Below are 26,949 nucleotides of genomic sequence, written 5' to 3' on the forward strand. Positions count from 1 at the left end.
CTCGAGCTCGGCTCGAATCCTTAACGAGCCGGCTCGCCAGGCTCGTTAAGCTTAACGAGCCGAGCCCGATTTAGGCCAGGCTCGCCAGGCTCGTTAAGGCTCGTTAAGAATTTAATATATTTAAATATATATATTATATATTAATATATACACTAAAAGGGTTGTCCTTGGAGTGAATGGGGGAGGCAAAATATGTCACTTCATTTTTGGAACCCCATTTGTTACTTGGACCACCCCCCATAGTGTAAAAAAAGTAGTCAAATTACACTAGATAGGGCTGTCCAGGGAAGATGAGGGGTGTGAACTTAATATAACTCGAGCTCGGTAAGGCTCGCGAGCCTGGCCGAGCTCGAGCCTGGTTCGAGCCCGAGCCAAGCTTTTGAGCTTAACGAGCCGAGCCGAGCCGAGCCTGGCCAAGCTTGGCTCTGCTCGTTTACACCCCTAGCCCTAAGAGAGGATTGCGTGAGGAAGAGGAGGATGAAGTGGAAAACGCGGATCGAGGTAAGATCTATGATCTATGATGTGTTAGATGAATTAAAGAACCCTAAAAAAAGAATTAGAGAGAGGAGATGTGTTATAGGCTTTATTTTTGTCCAAGGATGAATTCCGTGTTTCATCTTGGATTCCTTGGGGTTCGTAATTGTTCGAAACCCCCAAAGAACTCAAGATCGAGCAGTTATATCCATGGAAGCTAGGTTTTGGAAAGATATGACCTAAATATTACATTATTTTACAGAAATTGTGTCTACCGATTCAGAACGTGAAGTTGGGTTTATTGGATTCCTCTCGTCGATACGAGTCCAACGGATCCAATCACATGCGAATCGGAGATCAAACGAGAAAGTTATGGCTTGTTGAAGTTTTGGTAAAATCGGGATGAATCTGGAATTTTCTCAAAAACCAGTCGAATGAATAATGTCGGTCTGTAGGACGTCTGAATGAATAGTGTCGGACGTCTGAAGGAACATGAACCGAGAACCTGTGAGTGTTTTTCCTTCTGAAGTCTCAAAGACGTCCGAATGAATAGTGTCGCACGTCCGAACCGAGTGAAAATTTGAAGAATCTGGCAATCTCCAAGAGCTATTCAAAGTGAGAAACACATGTTTATACTTTATAGTGGGGCCCAAGGGAAGGATCGATCAGTTGGCAATTGAAATTAGAGTAGTAATGACAGAATTGGGTTCCTTATTGACCATTCAACTTGCGGGTGGAATTTTATCCCAGAATCCGTAGGGAATAGAAATGACGATAAAGTCATTGACCCATTGGACACGCATTTGATCTCACACACACTGCAAATTATTTTAATTTTTTTGGGAAGTAATATTCGCCTTTTTTTTTTTTTTTACTTAGGACAGCCCTCTCTAGTGTATTTATTAGGACTGCAACTTGGTCAGGTTTATCTGACCCGAAAATAACATGGGTCGGATTTAGAAATCATGGGTCTTGGGTAAGGTTGGGTTTTAAATTGGAAAACCCGACTAAATCTTGGGCAGGGCCGGGTTTAAAGAAAAAAAAATTTGAAACCTGACCCGACTCATATGGGCGTACTGTGACTTTCTTAAATATCTCTTGAATAACATATCTCTTAAATTTTTAGTGTCCTTAAATTTATACACATGATGACATAAATTTAGAGATTTTTGGTGTGAAGATTTTTTTTCCCTACAATCTTTAAAGTCAGTCGCTATCCTACACTAAAAAATTGAAAACCCGACCCAACCTGAGAAACTATCTTGGGTTGGGTCGGGTTTACGAATCTCGGGTTTTCCCGTAAAAAAATAGACCCGACCCAACCCCAGATAATTCTCGGGTAGGGTAGGGCTTTGGAAAACCCGACCAGCCCAACCCGAGTTGCATGCCTAGTATTTATGACTACTCTTTTACACAAAGGATGTCCCAAGCGAAAAAAAACAGGGGGTGAGTCATGAGTGTATCATTTCCTATTTTTTTTCAAAACCAACCGTCCCTAGTTGATAAATATTTGCAACTTAGCCATTAAAACTTAATTGGGGTTACGGTTTATCTCATTATCCCCTGTGTCAACTCATCAATAACCGCAGCTATGTCGATCAAAACAAGTATAAAAGTATGTGTAAAATAATTGGAAAATTTCTTTTCCAATGGTGCCCCTAGGGCCCTGGTTAGCAAAACCCATAAAAAAAATTTCAACTTAAGTTCTTAAAACTTAGTAAGGGTTAGGGTTTATCTCATCAGTGCTATCATAATCCCCTCCTTCACATCGTCCAAAACCGAGCTATGCCGTTAAAAACACCCGGGTTAGGGTTTTAAAAAATGTGGCTTCCTTCTCTGCTCTAATCTGTTCAATTCTAGTGAATCATCAAAGGCCTGAAATGGGTTTTGCGTGATAGATGTGATTTCAACAAATGTCGAATCATACAGTCGGTGTTGTTGATTACACAGGTATGTCTACTCCATGTTTGTATTTCTTTTTTCACAGCAATATTTCTTTCATACATGCATTATTGGCTACTTTCTTGGGTTGAATTTCTCTGTGTCAGTTTCATTTTGTTAAGTCTGCGGAAGAAACTCACAGTAAAAAATCAGAGTGCCAGTACCTATATATGAATAGAGACTTGGGAGGATAAATTTTTTTAAAAAAAATATGTTTATCATCTCTTTCTGTTACTTAAGATGAAGACTTAAGGGGAAGAAGGGATTCAATGGATGGAGACACAAATAAATGTTTAATTAGTGCATCAGCCACCAATGTTTCGCATATCAACGTACAAATGAAATGTTTTGAGTGAATTTTTTTTCTAAGAAATTTACCTAGATAGCATGTGCTGCCTTCTTTATTTTCCACTTGGGGCGTGGTGTTTTTCTAAGAAATTTACTCAAATAGCATCGCTATAGGATCTAAAGAATCCTTTGATTCAGGGTGAATCTTCATAAAGCACCATTGAAAGACAATACTAGATTTACTTCTTATAAAAATATCCACCACTCCATTGAAACCTACTATCTGCAAAACCATCCGTAGTTTCGTTTCTCTCTTTGATTCAATCATTTGGACATCGATGGCTCTAAAATTTGAATTTTTATTGCTGATGAAGTCCCTAAAATTTATTCTATGATGAATTAAATCCACAAAGAATTTCATTGGTCTAACATGCATTTTGGGACAATGGATTCTCGACTTCTTAATGACCAAAGCACGCCTTGGTTAAAGATCAAATAGAAAGTAATATGTGACATAAATACGCTAAATAATGAATGAGTATAATTGCACATGTACACACACAAATGCACACCCTCGTACACGGAATGGGAGGAGATGCGGCTTCAATCAATTGAACTAATGAAGGAGGACGGGTCTGGGGGCACCGAAACCTCAACTGCTCCTTCAAGCATCTGTGTCACTTTCTTCATGGAAGGCCTTAGTGATGGTTCTTCCTGAATACACCAAATTGCTACCCTCACGAACCTCTCCAGCCTCCTTGCATCGCTCAATGCCTCTTCGTCCTCATCCACTAACAAATTCAGTCGCCTTTCTCTATAGCAATCATAAGCCCAATCCGTCAGTATCACATTATCCATGTCATCCAGTCCCAGTTCGACATTCTTCCTACAACAAATTATCTCTAGCAGCAAGGTGCCGAAACTGTAAACATCCACCTTTGCTGTGATTGGCATGTTTCTGAACCATTCGGGTGCGACATATCCTCTTGTTCCTCTTAATCCCGTATTTGTTCGAGTCTGGTCCGCGTGCAAAAGCTTTGCTAGGCCAAAATCCGAAATCCTTGCAGTAAAACTGTCATCTAAAAGTATGTTTTGCGGCTTTATATCACAGTGAATGATTTGGGTGCCACACTCTTCGTGCAAGTATGTGAGCCCTCTTGCAACTCCAAAGGCAATTTTTGTCCGTTGGTTCCAGCTGGGCCTCGACCTTCCAAAGAGGAAGCTTGATAAAGAGCCATTGCTCATGAACTCATATACCAAAAGCCGTTGTGACCCCTCGTTGCAGAATCCCAATAATTGGACCAGATTCCTATGATGGATTCGGCCGATTGCTGTTATTTCAGCTTTGAATTCCTTGTCCCCATCAGCCACCAACCTTTCCAACTTCTTGACCGCGATCAAATTTCCAGCATTTGATACTAGCATACCTTTGTAGACTGTGCCGAAAGCACCCCTGCCCAATTCTTGTTTGAACCCATCTGTAATTTCTTCAAGCTCTTTGTAAGTAAAAGAGCGCAGGTTCATTCCCAAGGAAATTTGTTCTGGCTGATGTCTCAGCAGTTTCTTATGTTTGATGAAAAAAGCAGCCAGCAAAATGGCTACAAGAAAGAGGAGGTTTAGAAACACAGAGCTGCCTAAAAGCGTCCATGTTATGAGGATCAGAGTCCCTCGATCACGCTTCCCATTGTTTGAGCCTGAAGGAGAAGGAATCTGTGAAGTGGAATTACCAAAGGGTACTTTGATGAGAGCTTTCCCTCCAAAATTTCCATACATCTTCCCATTTGACATTGGGAGCTTCTTCGTCCAACAGTTTGCACCTTTGAAAATGGCAACTGCACAGGAACAATCACCCAAGCAAGTTTCTCTGCATTGGTCTTCATTTACTGGAGTATACCATTCATAGTCGGCCGACGGCCAATCCGTGTTCATTATCTCCGTCATTTGGAATTGAGGCCCAGACTCTTTTCCTGTTCCATTGGGCTCGCAACTTTGCAAAACAAAGTCCGGTTCGCATCCCTTGAAGGTGTTACTAGGATCAGAGTGGGAATAATTAGGTGGACAATAGCAACGAGGCCTTTGAGTCTCATCTAGTCTGCAGTAGCTATTGAACCCACAAGCTCCACTGCCATAAACATCGGTAATTGCCATACAAATGTCAGAAGGAACAGACCATACAACAGACCAGGACCCAGCAACCCAGTTTCCGCTGCTCGAGCTGTTCTTTGGGTAGACATATTGTCTAAAAACTCCATCAAAATCGAGTGTTGCTCTCTGGTAGAAGTCTCTCGTTGAAACTACGTTTCCCGAAGTGAGGTTGTATATGCTCCCATTTGTTTGCCTTAGGTAAATGTAGCCTGACTGGTTGAAGATCATCTGAGAATCTATTCCTATAGTGGCGGTACTCCAGTAAGAGTTGTAATGGATTCTGGTAGGGAGATTTACTGTATAAAGCACGAGATTCCCGTCTGTCTGGAAATCGAGCTCAAACCTTCCACTCGAGTAGTTGGTCTCTGTTTCACGAGAAGAGAGTGTGCTACTGCTGCCCATATCCAATATCTGCGTAGGCAAGATGGTGTCCGTGGAATGATCGAAACTCTGCCAAGTGATACCAGAATTTGAATTCCTGAGCACCAAGTTCCCCGTATCGAGTATGGAGGCAGAGGTGACACTACCGTTAGTGACTTGAGCTGTCCATATATCTTTTCCTTGATGATTGTTTAGCACAAGCTGTCCACTGTTCGTCAGCTCGATTCTCGATCCATCCAGCACCAAATTATCTCCATTTGCCGACCAAACTATAGTTTTTTCTGGTATTTTGTTGAACCAGATTGCAAGCAAGAAGAGATTTTTGTCAACAAGTGTGAACCCAAATGCGAAATCACCAGAAGGTGAAACCCATGAAGAACTGTCACTAGTAGAGAGACTAGAGCCCAAACTTATGCTACCATTAGTTTGAACCATGGCAAGAAGGGGATGAAGAAGAAACAAGAGGCAGAGAAGATTAGAAAGAGCAGATGCCATTTGAGAGAATTATAGTATAAATTTTGATATAGAAAAAAACAGTGGCAGGAATTGCTGAAGGTTTCATGAAACAAGAGAAGAAATGATAGGTGAGGGTTTCATTAAAAATCAAATGGTTTCCATGGAGCTATAAGAATGAATCGCTAGTTTTAACTTATTCACTTATTTTTCCACCCAAATGAAATACACTCATTCAACACGCCACTATTATATATGTATTAAGTCTTTGGCGTCGAAGGAGAAACATTCAAACACAGAGAGAGAGAGAGAGAGAGAGAGAGAGAGACTTTCTCATGTTTACTTCTGCAGCTGACTCCAGTGACGTTTCCATTGCCATTGACTTTGCATATACTGAAACTTAGTGTATAACCCATCTTTAGTGTCTAATGAATGCTTGCTGATCAATCTTGACCGCACGACCTCTAATCTCCCTAATTCAAAGTCTATAACCATCTGGTCAGTAACTTGCTTTTGCGTCTATGATCAATCCTAGAGTAGACCCACCCTTTTATGCATAGTTTTGATTGTTTGAAACGGCCGTACACCAATCTTTGGTGTATGTTTATGCAAATGACCATTTCTTCGTATGTTTATTGAACTATTCTAACCTGTGTCGTTATCAACGCGTAACAACGTAGGAAGCTGGAAATGGCGAGCAATTCAATGCACGTTCTTCTAGATGAGTTGATCTTTTCCGTCCTTCGTTAGGCTTATTTAATGTGGGGCCCTTCAACATATTATGGTGGGCCCCACCCATAGTCCTTCAATTAAAATAACAAGGTTTCTTGATCCCACTAAATCATTAAAATTTTCTTAGATGATATCTGCCATTACCATTTTCTCACAGCTTGAGGTGTCACAAATCAATGTGGAAAGGGATTTTCATGGTTAGAACATTTTTTTTCTTTTTCTTTTCCTTTTCTTTTTTTTTTTTTTTTGGGGCGGGGGCGTGGGGCGGCAAACCCTATCAAGTACACGGTTCAGATCAATCAAAGGTGGGACCATTGCACCCTAACAAAGAAATTCTCCACAACTATATACAATTTCTACGGGTGCCTGGCTCAACTTGAACCGGACAGGTTCAACCTGATTTCAGCTCGGGTTGGGTTGGGAAAATCCAAACCGATTTGATTTTGGGTTGAGTTAGGATTAAGGTCTCGGGCAACCAGTCCCGAACCCAGCCCTGTCTTCTACTTTTATCTCGATTTTCAAAATCTTATGGTTATTGTTTCTCTTTTGTACTTTTTCTATTTTTGCCTTGGGTAAATCAAAACCCAACCCGACTCATCCCGATCCAATTTAGAAAATACGGAGTTAGATTAGGGCAGGTGGGTTAGTGTCACCCCTCCCCGGCCCAAGGCTCGGGTTGGATTGGGTTAGGGATGACTAAATGCTACCTTAGGTTGGGCTAGGGTTAGCCTCAAACCGATCCAACCTGGCCGTGTTGCACCCCTAACAATTTCACAGCTGAACCCCATATATGTGCATGAAATAGATGATGTGTGTGGGTATAGTGTATCTCCCTTTTGCCATGTGCAAATGATTATTGGGGTGAAGCAACCAAAACTGAGAGCGATGTCAACCATCCTTCCCTTTCCCAATCTTTTCAAACTCACCAAAAGAATGAAATACTTATTTACCCTCCATAAAAAATGCATAGCCCATGTCAAGTTAGCAAAGCAAAGTAATTCAAATTCACTAAATAAAGATGTTACCCTGTTCCACACACCTTAGCAAAAGAATAAAGAGATTGACTCTGATCATATAGGAACACATCTTAGCTAAAGAAAAAAGAGATCTTATTCTGTTATCGAGATACATGTCACCTTTCGCCTTCTAAGACTGATATCTAAAAGAAATCTCCTTGTGTTTATAAGTAATATAAAAATGAAATGTCCCAAAGGACCCTTAACCTTTTACATGATGTTGACAAAATAATGTTATAATAGAAGAATGATTGGGAAGTAAGGTTTAAGGCAAAAAAAATAAAATAATGAAATCTAGATTTAAGGGAGAAGCCCTCACATTAGCGAACCGCGCTCTTCATTGGATCGATTTTACTTTTTGAACCGATTTTAAAATGTAACTGAAAATGATGTGGATCCAATGAATAGCACTTTTGCGGCTCTTTATGCAGGGCTCCCTTGTATCTATCATTGCTCTTTGATTATTTATTAATATAGCATGTCTTGCTTGCAACGATGATGTTTTTATTCTGCATTGGGTGCATCATGTGATTTTTTTGCTGTTTATATGTTGCTTTGCTATAATAATTTCTCTTGAAATAAGGGACATAAATTAAGGGAAATGATATTGAAACTCCAATGCTTTGATAATTACACTCCTCGATCGCCTTGTTAAACACCTTTCTGATTGGCTGTTTATAGCCTTTTTCCAATTAAACAGCCTATAAAAGAGAATCAAATCACTATAAGATAGAGACTGGAGTTCCATTATCAAAAGAAAAAAGAAAAAAAAAAACAACACACAAATAACTGAATAAGCAAAAGCACCTCAACTGGCCATAAAACAATAAAGAGGCATGCCACTTATGGGAAGATTTTTCTTCATTCGACGAAAGAAAAATATCAAATTTTACTTTTCTTGTACACTTCTCATCCTAATAAAAAAACAAGGGATTTGCTAGCGTCCATCGCAGAAGGCATTTCGCGGATGGTTGTTGCATCTGACAGCAGCCACAGGGGCTCCCTTTTCAGCAGATTTTATGCCTTCTACGGTGGAACGCTAGCAATTCCCTAAAAAATATATACTGGGTACCCCCACATTCACATATTTCTGAAGGGGAAGACTCTCATGACCTCAAAATTAAAAGAAGAATGAAAGAGTGAGAGATCTTGACATACTTGGTGAGAATGGCATAAAATAAACTAAAAACTCTCATGTACATTCGAGTTCCTAATAGAAACAAGCAAGGATAGGAAGGTTTCAAATGTCTCAAGCCTATAAAAAGCTTGATTTTTTTACTGATTCAAGTGAGTATTCCAAAGAAATAAAGTGGTCTATAATTGAAATCCGTAAGGCGCTGCTAGGATTGCAAAAAAATTCTGGAAAAATTTGGAAAATAATTTTTTTTCCGAAATTTCAAGTTTTATTTAGAACACCTTCAATTTATAATACTGAATAGAGACTTGGGAGGATAAATTTTTTAAAAAAAAATATGTCTATCATCTCTTTCGGTTACTTAAGATGAAGACTTAAGGGGAAGAAATGATTCAATGGATGGAGACACAAATAAATGTTTAATTAGTGCATCAGCCACCAATGTTTTGCATATCAACGAACAAATGAAATGTTTTGAGTGAATTTTTTTTCTAAGAAATTTACCCAGATAGCATGTGCTGCCTTCTTTATTTTCCACTTGGGGCGTGGTATTTTTCTAAGAAATTTACTCAAATAGCATCGCTGTAGGATCTAAAGAATCCTTTGATTCAGAGTGAATCTTCATAAAGCACCATTGAAAGACAATACTAGATTTACTTCTTATAAAAATATCCACCACTCCATTGAAACCTACTATCTGCAAAACCATCCGTAGTTTCATTTCTCTCTTTGATTCAATCATTGGGACATCGGTGGCTCTAAAATTTGAAATTTTATTGCAGATGAAGTCCCTAAAATTTATTCTATGATGAATTAAATCCACAAAGAATTTCATTGGTCTAACATGCATTTTGGGACAATGGATTCTCAACTTCTTAATGACCAAAGCACGCCTTGGTTAAAGATCAAATAGAAAGTAATATGTGACATAAATACGCTAAATAATGAATGAGTATAATTGCACATGTACACACACAAATGCACACCCTCGTACACGGAATGGGAGGAGATGCGGCTTCAATCAATTGAACTAATGAAGGAGGACGGGTCTGGGGGCACTGAAACCTCAACTGCTCCTTCAAGCATCTGTGTCACTTTCTTCATGGAAGGCCTTAGTGATGGTTCTTCCTGAATACACCAAATTGCTACCCTCATGAACCTCTCCAGCCTCCTTGTGTCACTCAATGCCTCTTCGTCCTCCTCCACTAACAAATTCAGTCTCCTTTCTCTATAGCAATCATAAGCCCAATCCGTCAGTATCACATTATCCGTGTCATCCAAATCCAGTTCCACGTTCTTCCTACAACAAATTATCTCCAGCACCAAGGTGCCAAAACTATAAACATCCACCTTTGCTGTGATTGACATGTTTCTGAACCATTCGGGTGTGACATATCCTCTTGTTCCTCTTAATCCTGTACTCGTTCGAGTCTGGTCTGCGTGCAAAAGCTTTGCTAGGCCAAAATCTGAAATCCTTGTAGTAACACTGTCATCTAAAAGTATGTTTTGAGGCTTTATATCACAGTGGATGATTTGGGTGCCGCACTCTTCGTGCAAGTACGTGAGCGCTCTTGCAATGCCAAAGGCAATCTGTATCCGTTGGTTCCAGCTGGGCCTCGAACTTCCAAAGGGGAAGCTTGCAAAAGAGCCATTGCTCTTGAACTCATACACCAAAAGCCGTTGTGACCCCTCATAGCAGAATCCCAACAGTTAGACCAGATTCCTGTGATGGATTCTGCCAATTGCAGTTATTTTAGCTTTGAATTCCTTGTCCCCATCAGCCACCAACCTTTCCAACTTCTTGACCGCGATGAAATTTCCAGCATTTGATACTAGCATACCTTTGTAGACTGTGCCGAAAGCACCCCTGCCCAATTCTTGTTTGAACCCATCTGTAATTTCTTCAAGCTCTTCGTAAGTAAAAGAGCGCAGGTTCATTCCTAATGAAATTTGTTCTGGCTGATGTCTCAGCAATTTCTTATGTTTCATGAAGAAAACAACCAACAAAATGGCTACCAGAAAGAGGAGGTTGAGAAACACAGAGCTGCCTAAAATCGTCGAAATGATGAGGATCAGAGTACCTCGATCACTCTTCCCATTGTTTGAGCCTAAAGGAGAAGGAATCTGTGAAGTGGAATTACCAAAGGGTATTTCGATGAGAGCTTTTCCTCCAAAATCTGCATACATCTTCCCATTTGACATTGGGAGCTTCTTCGTCCAAAAGTTTGCACCTTTGAAAATGGCGACTGCACAGGAACAATCACCCAAGCAAGTTTCTCTGCATTGGTCTTCGTTTATTGGAGTATACAATATCTCCATCATTTGGAATTGAGGCCTAGGGCCTTTCCCTGATCCATTGGGCTCGCAGCTTTCTGAAACAAAGTCCGGTTTGCATCCCTTGAACATGTTACTGGGATCAGAGTATGAATAATTATGTGGACAATTGCAACTAGACCTTTGAGTCTCATCTAGTCTGCAGTAGCTGTTAAGCCCACAAGCTCCGCTGCCATAAACATCGTTAATTGCCATACAAATGTCATCAGGCACAGACCATACAACAGATCCGGACCCAGCAGGCCAGTTTTTGTTGCTCGAGCCGTTCTTTGGGTAGTCGTATTGCCTGAGAACCCCATCAAAATCGAGTGTCGCTCTGTGGTAGAAGTCTTTTGTTGAAACTATGTTTCCTGAAGTGAGGTTGTGTATGCTCCCATTTGTGTGCCTGAGGTAAATGTAGCCTGACTGGTTGAAGATCATCTGAGACTGTGTTCCCATAGTGGCGGTACTCCAGTAAGAGTTGTAATGGGCCCTGGTAGGGAGATTTACTGTGTAAATCACGAAATTCCCGTCTGCCTGGAAATCGAGCTCAAACCTTCCGCTCAAGTAGTTGGTCTCTGTTTCACGAGAAGAGAGTGTGCTACTGCTGCCCATATCCAATATCTGCATAGGCAAGATGGTGTCCATGGAATGATCGAAACTCTGCCAAGTGATACCAGAATTCGAATTCCTGAGCACCAAGTTCCCGGTATCGAGTATGGAGGGAGAGGTGACACTACCGTTAGTGTCTTGAGCCCTCCATATCTCTTGTCCTTGATGATTGCTTAGCACAAGATTTCCACTGCTCGTCAACTCGTCTTTCGATCCATCGAGCACAAGACTATCTCTGTTTGCAGACCAAACTATAGTTTTTTCTGGTACTTTGTTGAACCAGATTGCGAGCAAGAAGAGATTTTTGTCTGCAACAGGAGTGAACCCGAATGCGAAATCACCAGAAGGCGAAACCCATGAAGAATTGTCACTGGTAGAGAGACTAGAACCTGTAGACACCCCATTTTGTTTTGTTTTAATCAACAAATAAATTAGTGTGTTAAATCCATGTGAGAACCCCCTCTATCATTGATTTATATGTTTTAGGTCATTAATATCTTGATCTGACTTTACGGATCATCAATCGGGACAAAATAAGCTAGGGTCACTTCATAGCCCGGACCCTGATTCCATTCCGAGACCCGATTTCCGTAAATCGTTAGATCAATGGCAGATCATGACCTGGGTCTAACCATCCAAAACCACCTAACCTCTCCTCTCATCCTAACCATTCAAACCTCACATAACCTCACCTAACCTCTCCTCCCATCATAACCATCCAAACCTCACCTAACCTCACCTAACCTCACCTAACATCACCTAACCTCACCTAACCTTACCTAACCTCACCTAACCTCACCTAACCTCCTATCCCATTCTCCTATAAATACCCTCTCATCTCACCAAAGAAAAGGAGGAAAAAAAAGAAAAGAGGAGAGAACCCCTCTCTTAGAAAATTCAAGCCCTCTCTCTAGACCAAATCCCTCTTCTCCATAAGTTTGCATGGAATATCGTCTACAAAAAGGTATGTCTTTTGGAATTTTATTTTCTTTTCTATATTTGTAGGATTGAGTGTTGTTTTGCGTATATTTTGGTTGATGTCATGTTTAATTTTGTACTAGTTTGGCCTTGGTCATGTTCTCACTTATGCTAAATATAATTAATGTGTTAGGGTCATTAGAACCTATTTGCGATGGGATGTTGAAATCATTGGCTTGTTAGGGAATTTAGATTTCTTTTGGGAAAACAATTCATTAAAAATTTTGAACATTTACAAGAAAGAAAACTTGAATTTTACATGAATTATCAAAACCCATTTAATTTGGCTTACAAAACCTCCATCTTTCAATTGATAACAACAGCCCCCACTCCAATTTGATAACAACAGCCCCCACTCAATCTCAAGAACCCAATATCCATACCCCACCTTGCCAAGTAGATAAAAACAACCCCTTTTTCAAACATCCCATTTAAATCTAATCTCAGGCTCATTCAAGCCATTTTTCATATTCACCGTCTTTTAATCACTAAAAAAATAAGAACTATCAAAAGAAAACATGGGGGTGCCAATATCATTCCCGTCATAGTGCTAGTTGTTAGACTTTAAACAGATTTTTCGACCTCTAAACAACAGAATCGTGGGAAATGGTTAACTACAAAGTAGTAGATATTTTCGTGCCGTTTCCAACGAGTATTCGTGCTAGATCAGACAGCGAGCGGTTAAAAAGTTAAGTCCAAAATGGTTGCGGCACACCTTTAGGCATTTCCAGTTTAATGTTGCTGTCCTTTTGTTTGCAACACAAATTCGAACCTCTAAATCACAGATTTACAAACAATGGAGAACTACAAAGTTGTAGCCCTATAAAAGATCTTTCCAACGCATGTTTGTACGTTGAATTTGGCCAAGCGGTTAAAGAGTTACGACAGTTTTAGTGGGCTGCATTTGTCAGATCTTTTAATGGTCAATGGTTTGTCGAATTTGTGCAATTGTCAAAACTTGGTTGTGTTAACGTCATTTTCCAAACCAAAATCGAAAGACATTAATCTAAAGTACATCCAACCTAAAATTAACAAAACTAAAATTCACCCATTTAAAATCCACTGATAAAAATTCGTTAAAAGCCATTAACCAAAAGACCACTAAAAATTTCAAATGAAACTAAAACCTTCTAAATAAACAACTTTAAAAGCTACCAAACACACTAAATACCTTCAGATAATAAAAGCTTCAAGAAAACTCTAAAAGTTTCCACAAACCCAAAAGAATTCGAGATTCCCAAGAGCCGGTGGATTCAAAATTCCTTTAGGAACCCTTAGAGCCCAATTTAGGAACACTGGTGTCGTGTCGTGTCGTGTCCTAAGTTTTAGGGAGTCCTAGGTTTTAGGGAGTCCTAGAGTCAGGAGTCCAGCCTCATCACGGACGTTTGCTATGTATAGCAACCGTGCCATAGGTTTAGTTACACTAGTCACCCGATCTTTTCCATAGGACAAGCCTAGTAAACTAGGATGTAGGCTAACCTGCATTAGTCTAAGGGACAACTTGCATTTAGATAAGAATCATATAGCATCTTCGATGAAATCCTAAGATAATAAAATCCTCAACTTGAATTAAATAACTTCTCTTAAAACTGTTGAAACAGTCAATCCCGTCTAGGTCGGTGTCTTAGTTGAGTTAGGCATATGTAACTTAGCTTAGGTGCACCGAACTACGTCGACTCTGATCCCAGTAAGGCTTGGGTACGTAGGCAGCTTGGATGTCTGATGGCATACCACCCGCGAGTCGGCACCACAAACAAATTGTGGTGTTTTGTATATTAATTTTCTTGTAAATGCTTAATCAAATCACTTAGGATTTTCCATGAAATTAGAATTCTAGGAGAACTTTCACTTAGAATGAATCCAGACAAATTAATAAATCAAGATACACATCTAGGATTCACATTAAAATTAGATCATAGGATGCATGTCACTTAGTTCGCACATTAACATAGAGTTGAATGAGCCATTTAAAATAAATTTAAAAGAATTAGCTTTTGGAATCGAAGACCGATTATCGGGCAGGAATGGTGCATGTGGCGGATAACTCCCCATACCTTCCATTCTCGTAACCAGGTAGCGAGTCTAGATTTCTGGTTAATTACGGGTCCTAGATCCCACATCTAGGTGGCGACTCTGTCAGTCTCTTTCGTGTGGAATTCGGATTGCCTTAGTGATCCCAAGTTCACAGGAAAGATTAATTCAAATCAACATTAAAATGCACACGCCAATCGCGTGGGTACGAGAGACCAAGAGAGAGGCGCGGCGGCTCGCGCCCCACGCACCTCTCGCGGGATCATGTCCCACAGTCTGGCGACTCTGCTGGGGATCACCTAACTTCATTAAAATTTCAAAAGATAATTCATTTGAATTTAATTTTAAATGGCTCATAAAAACTCTATACTTGTTAGATTAGTTTGTCTTGTTTTATTTTCTCATCACATTTTACTCAAACTTAATTTAACAAAACCTGAAGGCATCATAGATTGCGCAAACATATTGCACACACTTACATCACTTGCATCTAAACTCTTGCATCTCACGTGCACACACGTCCTATTTTAGGAACCCGGAGTGTTATCTAGCATGGTTGACTGGGATTTCATCACCTGGTGCCTCTGTGCTAGAGAAGCATTCCACCCTTAGCCTGGTACCTTTATGGTACGTAAACGGATCTCTTGTTCACGTACTGATACGCCGGACACTGGTACAGTATATCGAGCAGGGATTCGCGCTAAGGGAACTCTTGGCCTTACCCCTAGATTAACCCACACATGCATGTAGTATACGAACACATGTGCATCACGTGTGTGAGCCTAGTTTAGGATATCCTACCCATTGGTGTCTAGATTAGGCCGTGGTCCATCTTCCAATGGTCACGATCGGTCCTTATATACACGAACAAAGTCATGAGTCGAGATTCTCTCTCCACTCCGATAGATTAGGATTAAGGTTGATGCCTTCAGGTAACACTGATAAAATGTGAAAAAAAAAAAAAAAAAAATTTCCCTTTGGGTTAGGATATAAATCCCATAATTTTCAAAGATCTCATAGGATTAGTCATTCATGATCTATCCGTTGAAAGCAATCTTATGCTATCTCATCTAATCTTTTGATCGTGCGTCTTTCGTTCTTCTGTCATACGATTCGATCGTATCTTCATGCCATCCCCTAACTGGCAGATGCAGAATCTCACAATCTTTCGATTATGCGTTCTCATGATCTGATCATGCCTGGTCCAGATAATCCAATCTTGCTTGTACCCCTGGTCTGTTCCTCCTCTAGGGGCTACCTTTTTCAAGATTATTTTGCTAAGTCCTTCAGAGTTCACTCTCAGAATCATTGAGCTAGGGGCATTTCCCTATGCGAATCAGTCATCATTGTCCAAAATTGAAAGTATCAGCCATGATGATGTTCAGAACGAACCAGCCTTCGCCGAGCCTTCAACGCCAAACAGTTGCAGCAGTTAAAGTTTTAGTCACTTACTATTTTATGTTGAGTCAGTCATCATGGTCAGTATAATTGTTGAGTCCGGTCTTACAGTTAAAGGTCAATGCCTAGTCCAGGCAAGTTATCTTCTGTTTCTCTTTCTTATTTAGAGTTGTGAATCGTGAGCATGTTCAGGATAGGTCGTCTGATGTAATAGCTTTTCTTTAAATAAAATTTCAGTCAGTTCCAAAAAGTTCACTTGTGTCTGTTCTTAAGTGTGCTTCTGATCTTAAAATAAGACTCCCTCCTCAAATGAGGACAAAATTGACGAAACTCCACTTGAGTCACAGCAATTACTTGAACGAGAGGAGGAGCGCCAATCCCAACCTTTCAAAGATGAAATTGAAATGATAAACACTGGCACTGAAACTTTGATTCAGTGAATGCCGATTGAAAATACATTACCCTCTAAAGAGTGTGAAGAATTGATAAAATTATTTCAAGAATAAGAAGATTGTCTAGAAAAGCTACAACCGATACCAGGGGCAAGACATAGATGGAAAGCTCAAAGAAAATGAAGAAAGTGAGAAGATATATGCTATACAAGGGGCATAGAGTGGAAACAACTTTCATATTTCCAATCAATGACCTTGGTTCTCAAATTCATAAAGCCAACAAATTCAAGATGAAAAGTTCAAGAGCAAACAATGAAAAGTGATCATCAGATATCGAGAGTACGAATCCATAGATGGAGGATGTCAAAGAACAAGTTTCGCTCTATGAAAGTCAAAAGCACGTATTAGAATCTTGAAAGAAGAAGATCCATTATCTCTTACCTGGAAATGCCGTCAAACTCCGCGAAAAAAAAAAAACAAAAGAGAAAAAAAAAAATAATCAGTACCAGAGGGACTCTAGTAACCTAGATCGATTCCCAATCTGAACATCGAAAGGCCTCCTTTGGCCGATTAAATCCCAAAATCAAAACCCAATGTCAAAAGAATACCGATTTGCAAACCCTTCGAGCCTAAATCAAATTTTCTTGAAAACCCATCAAACTTGGGGCATTCCCCCGAACTTCACGAGACCTGATCCCTACACTGGGGTACGTAGGCAGCTCGGTTAAACCGAGTTCGGTCGATTCAAAAGAAAAAGAAAAAGAAAAATCAATCGTTCCAAAAAAAAAGAGGGACAAGTTCCAAAAGAAGAGAAGATAATTATTCCAGAAAGAAAAGAAAAAAGGAAAAAAATCAATTAACCTTCAAACAATTTATCTTCAAACTAGGGGCATTCGTCCTGAACTACACACGACCTAATTCCTACCTTGGGATATGTAGGCAACCTGTTCACAGGTTCGGTCGAAATCTTTGTTGAACCTTAAGCCATTCTTTGAAAAGCCCTATCCTACCTATAAAAGTCCTTCTGGTGTTCAGAACTAATGAGCTAGGTCCTGAGATACAATAAAAAAAATGAAATGATGATGAATAAGAAAAATAACGGAGTTTGAAGATCTGATAGACTGAAAACCTGAAAGGGCGGTCTAGGCAAAATTTAAGATCATTCCCCTGCTAAGTTGAAAACCCGAAAGGGCGGCTTAGGCAAAAGCTAAGGGGATAGCCTGCTGGATCGAAAACCTAGAAAGGTGGTTCAGGCAAAAGTTAAGGCTAGCGCGGTCCACCAAGTTAAAAACCCTGAAGAGGTGACTTGGTCACGGTAAGAGAATCAGTATAAGAAGGCAACAGCCGGTATCAAGACTGAAGATCAACTGAAGTTCAAGCAAATTCAAGTGATATCCTCAAAACTGGGGGCATTGAAGCTAAGCAATCTTAGGGGTCGTAATTAAATTCTTGAGGCATTACTGTTTCGAGGAAGAAGTCCGGTGTTTACCAATTGAAAAACTATTCCTTGAAAGGATAGACTTACCAAACAAAACATTAACTAAGTCAGAAGCATCACTATGTTTGTCAGTATAGTCAGTCAATCTTTATTATTCTAAGTTCACTCCTTCAGGGCTGCTCAATCCTTTGAGTAGTGCCTTTCATCTAAGTTTTCTCTTTAGAAAGAGTCAATTGTCGTTCCTATGTCCAAATGATGTAACTGTCTTGGTGAAGGAGGCCAGGCCTAGGCAGCTCCCTGCAATTATACCTGAAAGAGCTCGAGAATTTAGTCAAACAACTTCATTTCAAAGAAGATCAGCTCAGAAAAATTCAGAAGTAGAAACATCAGAAAGCCCAGCTTCCGTAAAAAGATCATACCCCAGGAAGGCACCTTAAGCTTGGAAGAACCTCAGATGCAATGGTGGTTGAGCCAATTTCTCAGAAAGATGAACCATTCAAATTCATAATTCCCTTCCGGTTAGTTATCCTGGTCAAGAAATGTTTATCTAAACACCTGTCAAGAAGCAGATCCCGCTTTTCCATGTTAATATCCAAGAGAGTCGTTGTTCTAAATTACCAATCTCAAATGTCTTGTTCAAGGTTTCAGTTATCAAAATCCCCAGAAGACAAGACCAGCAGTCTCTTTGAGAAAAATCTTGTTGAAGTTTCATAAAAATGTTCCTAATCCATTCTTGCTAGTAATGGTTCTTCGTTCCAAAGGTTTGCCGTTTCATCATTCGTCAAAGTCCTAGTTTCCAACATCTTTGTCGGGCACGATCCATAATATCCCCGATTTCATTGAGTTCAAAAAAATAAAAAATTCATCAAATCCAATCTTACGTCAAATTCAAGTTCATGGAAAATCTCTAAATTCTTCGAGCCCGTTTGTGAACGGTACCTCTTTTCTCAAGCCCATTTGCAAATGGCCTCGTCTTCTCCTTGAGCCCGTTTGTGAACGGTGCCTCATCTCTCGAGTCCATTTGTGAATGGTTTCGTCTTCTCCTTGAGCCCATTTGTGAACGGTGCCTCATTTTCTGAGTTCATTTATGAATGGTCTCATGTCCTCCTTGAGCCCGTTTGTGGACGGTGCCTCATTTCTCAAAAATCAAAAATTCATCAAATCCAATCCCCAATTCAAAAAATCCAATCCTACGTCAAATTCAAATTCATAAAAATCTCTAAATTTTTCATTGTTGAATTCATCAATCAAAGCTATCTTGTGTCGTCGAGCCCGTTTGTGAACGGTGCCTCATTTCTCGAGCCCATTTGTGAATGGTCTCGTCTTCTCCTTGAGCCCGTTTGCGGACGGTACCTCATTTCCCAAAAATAAAAAATTCATCAAAACCAATCCCCGATTCAAACAAATCCAATCTTACGTCAAATTCAAGTTCATGAAAAATCTCATGCCCTCTTTGAGCCCGTTTGTGAACGGTGCCTCTTTTCTCGAGGCCATTTGGGGATGGTCTCGTCTTCTCCTTGAACCCGTTTGTGAACATGTTTCTCATTCTCTGAGTCCATTTGTGAATGGTCTCATGTCCTCTTTGAGCCCGTTTGTGAACGGTGCCTCTTTTCTCGAGGCCATTTGTGAATGGTCTCATCTTCTCCTTGAGCCCGTTTGCGGACGGTACCTCATTTTCCAAAAATAAAAAAATTTATCAAATCCAAAATCCTTAATTAAAAAATAAAAATAAAAATCCATTCCTACGTCAAATTCAAGTTCATAAAAAAATCCCTAAATTCTTCGAGCCCGTTTGTGAACGGTGCCTCATTTCTCGAGTCCATTTGTGAATGGTCTCGTCTTCTCTTCGAACCCGTTTGTGAACAGGTGTCTCATTCTCTGAGTCCATTTGTGAATGGTCTCATCTTCTCCTTGAGCCCGTTTGTGAACGGTGCCTCATTTTCTGAGTCCATTTGTGAATGGTCTCGTGTCCTCTTTGAGCCCGTTTGTGAACGGTGCCTCATTTCTCGAGTCCATTTGTGAATGGTCTTGTCTTCTCCTTGAGCCCGTTTGTGAACGGTGCCTCATTTCTCGAATCCATTTGTGAATGGTCTCGTCTTCTCCTTGAGCCCGTTTGTGAACGGTGCCTCATTTCTCGAGTCCATTTGTGAATGGTCTCGTCTTCTCCTTGAGCCTGTTTGTGAATGGTGCCTCATTTCTCGAGTCCATTTGTGAATGGTCTTGTCTTATCCTTGAGCCCGTTTGTGAATGGTGCCTCTTTTCTCGAATCCATTTGTGAATGGTATCGTCCTCCTTGAGCCCGTTTGTGAACGGTGCCTCATTTCTCGAGTCCATTTGTGAATGGTCTTGTCTTCTCCTTGAGCCCGTTTGTGAACGGTGCCTCTTTTCTCGAATCCATTTGTGAATGGTATCGTCCTCCTTGAGCCCGTTTGTGAACGGTGCCTCATTTCTCGAGTCCATTTGTGAATGGTCTTGTCTTCTCCTTGAGCCCGTTTGTGAACGGTGCCTCTTTTCTCGAGTCCATTTGTGAATGGTTTTCTATCCTCCTTGAGGCCGTTTGTGAACGGTGCCTCATTATCCAAGTCCATTTGGGAATGCTTCTTATCCTCGTTGAACCCGCTTGTGAGCGGCGTCTCATCTCCTTCTAAAAACTGTTTGAGAGCGATCTTTGTCCTTTCCCTTCAGAATCCATTCGAAAATGATATCTCATTCTCTAATTGCCCGTTTGTGAACGGCGCCGCATCGAGTTTTTATTATTATTCAAGTTCTAGGGTTTCATCTAAGGTTTTGCATTATGTTAAGGTGCGTTGTGTCTAGAGAGTCCTTTGTCGATTAAAACTACGCAAAATGGTTCTGTCATTTTTAACTTTGGTATTCAATGACTACGTCATCTCTACCAAAGAGGGGCATCTGTAGACACCCCATTTTGTTTTGTTTTAATCAACAAATAAATTAGTGTGTTAAATCCATGTGAGAACCCCCTCTATCATTGATTTATATGTTTTAGGTCATTAATATCTTGATCTGACTTTACGGATCATCAATCGGGACAAAATAAGCTAGGGTCACTTCATAGCCCGGACCCTGATTCCATTCCGAGACCCGATTTCCGTAAATCGTTAGATCAATGGCAGATCATGACCTGGGTCTAACCATCCAAAACCACCTAACCTCTCCTCTCATCCTAACCATTCAAACCTCACATAACCTCACCTAACCTCTCCTCCCATCATAACCATCCAAACCTCACCTAACCTCACCTAACCTCACCTAACATCACCTAACCTCACCTAACCTTACCTAACCTCACCTAACCTCACCTAACCTCCTATCCCATTCTCCTATAAATACCCTCTCATCTCACCAAAGAAAAGGAGGAAAAAAAAGAAAAGAGGAGAGAACCCCTCTCTTAGAAAATTCAAGCCCTCTCTCTAGACCAAATCCCTCTTCTCCATAAGTTTGCATGGAATATCGTCTACAAAAAGGTATGTCTTTTGGAATTTTATTTTCTTTTCTATATTTGTAGGATTGAGTGTTGTTTTGCGTATATTTTGGTTGATGTCATGTTTAATTTTGTACTAGTTTGGCCTTGGTCATGTTCTCACTTATGCTAAATATAATTAATGTGTTAGGGTCATTAGAACCTATTTGCGATGGGATGTTGAAATCATTGGCTTGTTAGGGAATTTAGATTTCTTTTGGGAAAACAATTCATTAAAAATTTTGAACATTTACAAGAAAGAAAACTTGAATTTTACATGAATTATCAAAACCCATTTAATTTGGCTTACAAAACCTCCATCTTTCAATTGATAACAACAGCCCCCACTCCAATTTGATAACAACAGCCCCCACTCAATCTCAAGAACCCAATATCCATACCCCACCTTGCCAAGTAGATAAAAACAACCCCTTTTTCAAACATCCCATTTAAATCTAATCTCAGGCTCATTCAAGCCATTTTTCATATTCACCGTCTTTTAATCACTAAAAAAATAAGAACTATCAAAAGAAAACATGGGGGTGCCAATATCATTCCCGTCATAGTGCTAGTTGTTAGACTTTAAACAGATTTTTCGACCTCTAAACAACAGAATCGTGGGAAATGGTTAACTACAAAGTAGTAGATATTTTCGTGCCGTTTCCAACGAGTATTCGTGCTAGATCAGACAGCGAGCGGTTAAAAAGTTAAGTCCAAAATGGTTGCGGCACACCTTTAGGCATTTCCAGTTTAATGTTGCTGTCCTTTTGTTTGCAACACAAATTCGAACCTCTAAATCACAGATTTACAAACAATGGAGAACTACAAAGTTGTAGCCCTATAAAAGATCTTTCCAACGCATGTTTGTACGTTGAATTTGGCCAAGCGGTTAAAGAGTTACGACAGTTTTAGTGGGCTGCATTTGTCAGATCTTTTAATGGTCAATGGTTTGTCGAATTTGTGCAATTGTCAAAACTTGGTTGTGTTAACGTCATTTTCCAAACCAAAATCGAAAGACATTAATCTAAAGTACATCCAACCTAAAATTAACAAAACTAAAATTCACCCATTTAAAATCCACTGATAAAAATCCGTTAAAAGCCATTAACCAAAAGACCACTAAAAATTTCAAATGAAACTAAAACCTTCTAAATAAACAACTTTAAAAGCTACCAAACACACTAAATACCTTCAGATAATAAAAGCTTCAAGAAAACTCTAAAAGTTTCCACAAACCCAAAAGAATTCGAGATTCCCAAGAGCCGGTGGATTCAAAATTCCTTTAGGAACCCTTAGAGCCCAATTTAGGAACACTGGTGTCGTGTCGTGTCGTGTCCTAAGTTTTAGGGAGTCCTAGGTTTTAGGGAGTCCTAGAGTCAGGAGTCCAGCCTCATCACGGACGTTTGCTATGTATAGCAACCGTGCCATAGGTTTAGTTACACTAGTCACCCGATCTTTTCCATAGGACAAGCCTAGTAAACTAGGATGTAGGCTAACCTGCATTAGTCTAAGGGACAACTTGCATTTAGATAAGAATCATATAGCATCTTCGATGAAATCCTAAGATAATAAAATCCTCAACTTGAATTAAATAACTTCTCTTAAAACTGTTGAAACAGTCAATCCCGTCTAGGTCGGTGTCTTAGTTGAGTTAGGCATATGTAACTTAGCTTAGGTGCACCGAACTACGTCGACTCTGATCCCAGTAAGGCTTGGGTACGTAGGCAGCTTGGATGTCTGATGGCATACCACCCGCGAGTCGGCACCACAAACAAATTGTGGTGTTTTGTATATTAATTTTCTTGTAAATGCTTAATCAAATCACTTAGGATTTTCCATGAAATTAGAATTCTAGGAGAACTTTCACTTAGAATGAATCCAGACAAATTAATAAATCAAGATACACATCTAGGATTCACATTAAAATTAGATCATAGGATGCATGTCACTTAGTTCGCACATTAACATAGAGTTGAATGAGCCATTTAAAATAAATTTAAAAGAATTAGCTTTTGGAATCGAAGACCGATTATCGGGCAGGAATGGTGCATGTGGCGGATAACTCCCCATACCTTCCATTCTCGTAACCAGGTAGCGAGTCTAGATTTCTGGTTAATTACGGGTCCTAGATCCCACATCTAGGTGGCGACTCTGTCAGTCTCTTTCGTGTGGAATTCGGATTGCCTTAGTGATCCCAAGTTCACAGGAAAGATTAATTCAAATCAACATTAAAATGCACACGCCAATCGCGTGGGTACGAGAGACCAAGAGAGAGGCGCGGCGGCTCGCGCCCCACGCACCTCTCGCGGGATCATGTCCCACAGAACCCAAACTTATGCTACCATTAGTTTGAGCCAAGGCAGAAAGTGGAAAAAGAAGAAGATCAAGAAAGAAAAATAGAGGATTATCAAGAGCAGATGCCATTTGAGATTAAGGATAGTATATGTTAGAGAAAGATGGGGGAAGAGAGGGTCGGTGGAGAAGATAAGCATCACTCCCAAGGTATCAAAGTGGAATACCAAGACAGCTGCCCCCAGGACCTATTTACGGTTGTAAATATTGAAGGGATAAGGATGAGAAATAAGAGAGGTTATGGGCTTCAGCCCATATGGGCCCATACATCTAGTCCACTATCTATGGGCTTATATTAGAACATATCCAACAATCTCCTCCTATGTTCTACATATAACACAATCCAATAGATAGATAGTGTGATGTTCAAAACAAAATATTGAAGCATCCAGAACACCATATGGTCTATATCATAAAAGATCTGTAATCCAATTGAAAACACGACTCATTTTATGACAAACCAAGAGTTTTAGATATACAATAATCTAAACTCAACCAAAAGGTAGTTGCACATATATGTGAACCCCTACTGATGTTAGATGAATTCATTCATGGGGTATGATTCTCATCGAAATCCATAATAAAGTTCCACAAAAAAAAAATGAACTCTATACATACTGACATAAAAGCATAGTCTTCATGACTTTAGAAGATTTACACTCATCAAGTAAGTCATCATCATCAAAGTCAAAATCAAGACAAGCTCCTCCTTTTTCGCTAATCCCTGTGAATTACAAAATATGGATTTCATGAGAACGAATCCAATCATTTGTGTAAAAACATGATTACAGACATGAAAGTATCTAGTTCTACCTTAAGAAGAACTTAGTACAATCCATAATTCACGAAAGTATCTAGTTCTACCATAAGAACTTAGTACAATTCAAAAATGGCTGAAAAAGTATCAGTATCATTCTCACCATAAGCAGCATTATCAAGTTTCAATAAATAACAAGAACAAAATAGCTTGTTTTGCAAAGAACTATTACACCATAATTGTCAAGTTTCAATATAGAACAAGACCAAAAGTTGGTTTCTTTTGTAAACAACCATTTCATGTTTCCATAAAATGTTAAGTCGTCTTATTCATATTTGAGTCAAGTTGAAATCATCAAGTGTGGAATGTTCAACCCTTCCCAAACAGGCTAACCAAGTTTGAGTTAAGTTGTATCATCAAATGTGGAATGTACAACCTATCTCAAAAGATGGTATATCATCAAGTGTGGAATGATATACAACAACTTTAAACATTTAAAGAAAACATATCAAGTGCCTATCTTTGGGCCATAAGGGAGATTCAAAAATTCAAACTTAACATGGATAATGTAGATTAAGTCCATAACATGGATAATGTTAGTTAAGTCCTGTCCACATAGATTTTAACCTATAAGTTAAGTCCTGTATACAGAAACTTTATCCAAGTTAAGTTCTGTTCACATAGACTGTAATCTACAAGTTAAGTCTTGTCTTACATAGACTGTAACTTCATCTCCCTCTGTCTTTACAGACTTTTAATCACATTTCCCTTACAGTTTTGAATAATCGATCTATGTTCAATCCCTTTTGTGAGAGCTTCGGCCTATTATCCTTTGATTTCGTATAAATCAAAGTGATAATCCGGTGTTTTTGAGATAAGTCAGCATGGCATTTTTCAGCCCAAGATATCTCATCTTACCATTAAAGAGTGAGTTCTTCACAAGCTTGACTATCACAGAACACACTTAAGGAACTAATCCTTAACCGGGTCAGTGGAACGTCCATAACCATAATTAGATTCTCTATCTCTTTAACTTCATTTGCAACTGAAGTTAGAGCATAAAGTTCCAATTCGACTTCCACACAACAGCAACAGATTTGCTGTCCCCTGATTCTGATCCCCATAATGCATCAGAATATTCTTCCACAATAAGTGGATGGCCAACATAGTTTTGAGCATGCTCTTGAGTACTCGAAAGGTATCTCATCAGCCTCATAAGGGCATCCAGTGCTCATGGCCAGGATTGCTAGTCTAAAGATTCAGCATGCCAACTGTAAAGGCTATGTCTGGTCTAGTGCAACACATAACATACATGAGACTACCAATCAGTTTGGAATAATCTAACTGATTCACTCACTGTCTCTTCCTTAGTGATCAGCTTCTTGGTATAATCAAATGGTGTCTCAATTGGTTTGCACTCGCTACATCCTCAAAAGGAAAGTAGTTTTTCATATAATGGGCTAGGCCAAGGGTGATTCCTTGCCTTTCAAAAACTTACTTTCATACCAAGAATAGTGTGTTAACACCGATGCCTATTATGTTGAATACCCAAGGTTAGTTTCATTTCACTCACCATAAAGAGAGTTTGGAAATAAGAATCAACAGTATAAACCCGGCTTGATCCGAAACCCGAGAAACATGAACCCAACCCAAGCTATTTTCGGGTCGTGTCGATGCAGGTCAAGTTTTACCCGACCCAAGTTGCAGCCCTAGATGTAGTGATCATAAGATTAACCGTTCATCTGGTGGGCCACCAAGAGGTAATCTGTATTGCACGGTCTTGTTCATGCTCCATCGGTATACTGGGGCCAAAAGTAGTAATAAGTAATTGGGATCCTCGTTGTGATCTGGACCATTCAGCTTGTGGGCCCCACCACACTTTCCCACCTCGGGCAGTTGAAACTGCTTTCTATTCTGCCTACCAAAAATGAAAAATAAATTACACGGTTTTTTTATTTGACTGGACTTCCCCCCCTGCGGGTGGAATCTAATCCTATATGGTCAAGGAATTCGTAGAGAAATAAATGAAGACAAGGACACTAATCTGTTTGACAGGCATTTGTGCTCACCACCATGGAAATTATTTTCTTTTTTTTTCCCCAAACCAAATCGTTCCAAGGTGATAAAATTGCTAAATAATCTTTTAATAGTTTCATAATTACGCAAAAGTCATGCTTTTAGAAATTATTGCCACAGCATCCCTAAACATTAGGGGTATAACTCCGGTCGGGTTTTTGGATTGATTTTTCAAAATCATGAATTTTGAGTCAAAATTAGGGGCTGTTTGGATACTTGGATTTTAGAATCCGGGTTTTTAGTTTGAAAACATTGTAAAAGAGGCTTCATGATCAAGCTTCTGTATGCTGTATGCTGTCTTGACGGCGTTCTCCTTGAGGCGGGATGGGGACGGAGAATGCAACATCCGACCCTGCCCCGTTGCCCCTAGCTAGAGTCACTAATTATTACTTTTAAAATTTTATCCAATTATGCTGACATTGGAGTTTTAATTTTTTATATTCTTAATACTGATCGTTGGTTTTAGTTGGCAAAAAGAATCCGAATACACTTTGATTAAAGATCAACATATAAATACACAACAGACATACTCTAAATATTGAACGAGTATAATCAC

At 39.7% G+C, this 26,949-nt stretch overlaps 2 protein-coding genes across 2 annotated transcripts; both read right to left on the reverse strand.

Annotated features, from left to right (window-relative positions):
* Positions 1–3,149: 3,149 nt before the first annotated feature.
* Positions 3,150–5,879, reverse strand: LOC143860886 (G-type lectin S-receptor-like serine/threonine-protein kinase LECRK3). Its single transcript, XM_077371736.1, has one exon. The coding sequence runs from the start codon at positions 5,722–5,724 to the stop codon at positions 3,307–3,309; it is 2,418 nt and encodes an 805-aa protein (XP_077227851.1). The 5' UTR covers positions 5,725–5,879; the 3' UTR covers positions 3,150–3,306.
* Positions 5,880–9,582: 3,703 nt separating this feature from the next.
* On the reverse strand, positions 9,583–25,441 carry LOC143864837 (G-type lectin S-receptor-like serine/threonine-protein kinase LECRK3). The gene is made up of 3 exons (XM_077375695.1): positions 25,258–25,441; positions 10,355–11,879; positions 9,583–10,201 (listed from the first exon to the last, which is right to left on the reverse strand). Exons 1-3 carry the CDS (start codon positions 25,439–25,441, stop codon positions 9,583–9,585), a joined length of 2,328 nt encoding a protein of 775 aa, XP_077231810.1.
* Positions 25,442–26,949: the final 1,508 nt, after the last annotated feature.

The sequence above is a fragment of the Tasmannia lanceolata genome, unplaced genomic scaffold, assembly GCF_043159265.1.
Source record: "Tasmannia lanceolata isolate RefF3 unplaced genomic scaffold, GAP_Taslan_0.1 ptg000003l, whole genome shotgun sequence".
Taxonomy (NCBI): domain Eukaryota; kingdom Viridiplantae; phylum Streptophyta; class Magnoliopsida; order Canellales; family Winteraceae; genus Tasmannia; species Tasmannia lanceolata.

Coding starts and splice junctions, on each gene's coding strand:
- LOC143860886 (XM_077371736.1), bottom strand. CDS start 5,724: ATGGCATCTGCTCTTTCTAATCTTCTCTGCCTCTTGTTTCTTCTTCAT.
- LOC143864837 (XM_077375695.1), bottom strand. CDS start 25,441: ATGGGGATCAGAATCAGGGGACAGCAAATCTGTTGCTGTTGTGTGGAA. Junction 11,880..25,257: donor GTTCTGTGATAGTCAAGCTT/GTGAAGAACTCA, acceptor GGGTGTCTACAG/GTTCTAGTCTCTCTACCAGT. Junction 10,202..10,354: donor GCGGTCAAGAAGTTGGAAAG/GTTGGTGGCTGA, acceptor CTCTTTTGCAAG/CTTCCCCTTTGGAAGTTCGA.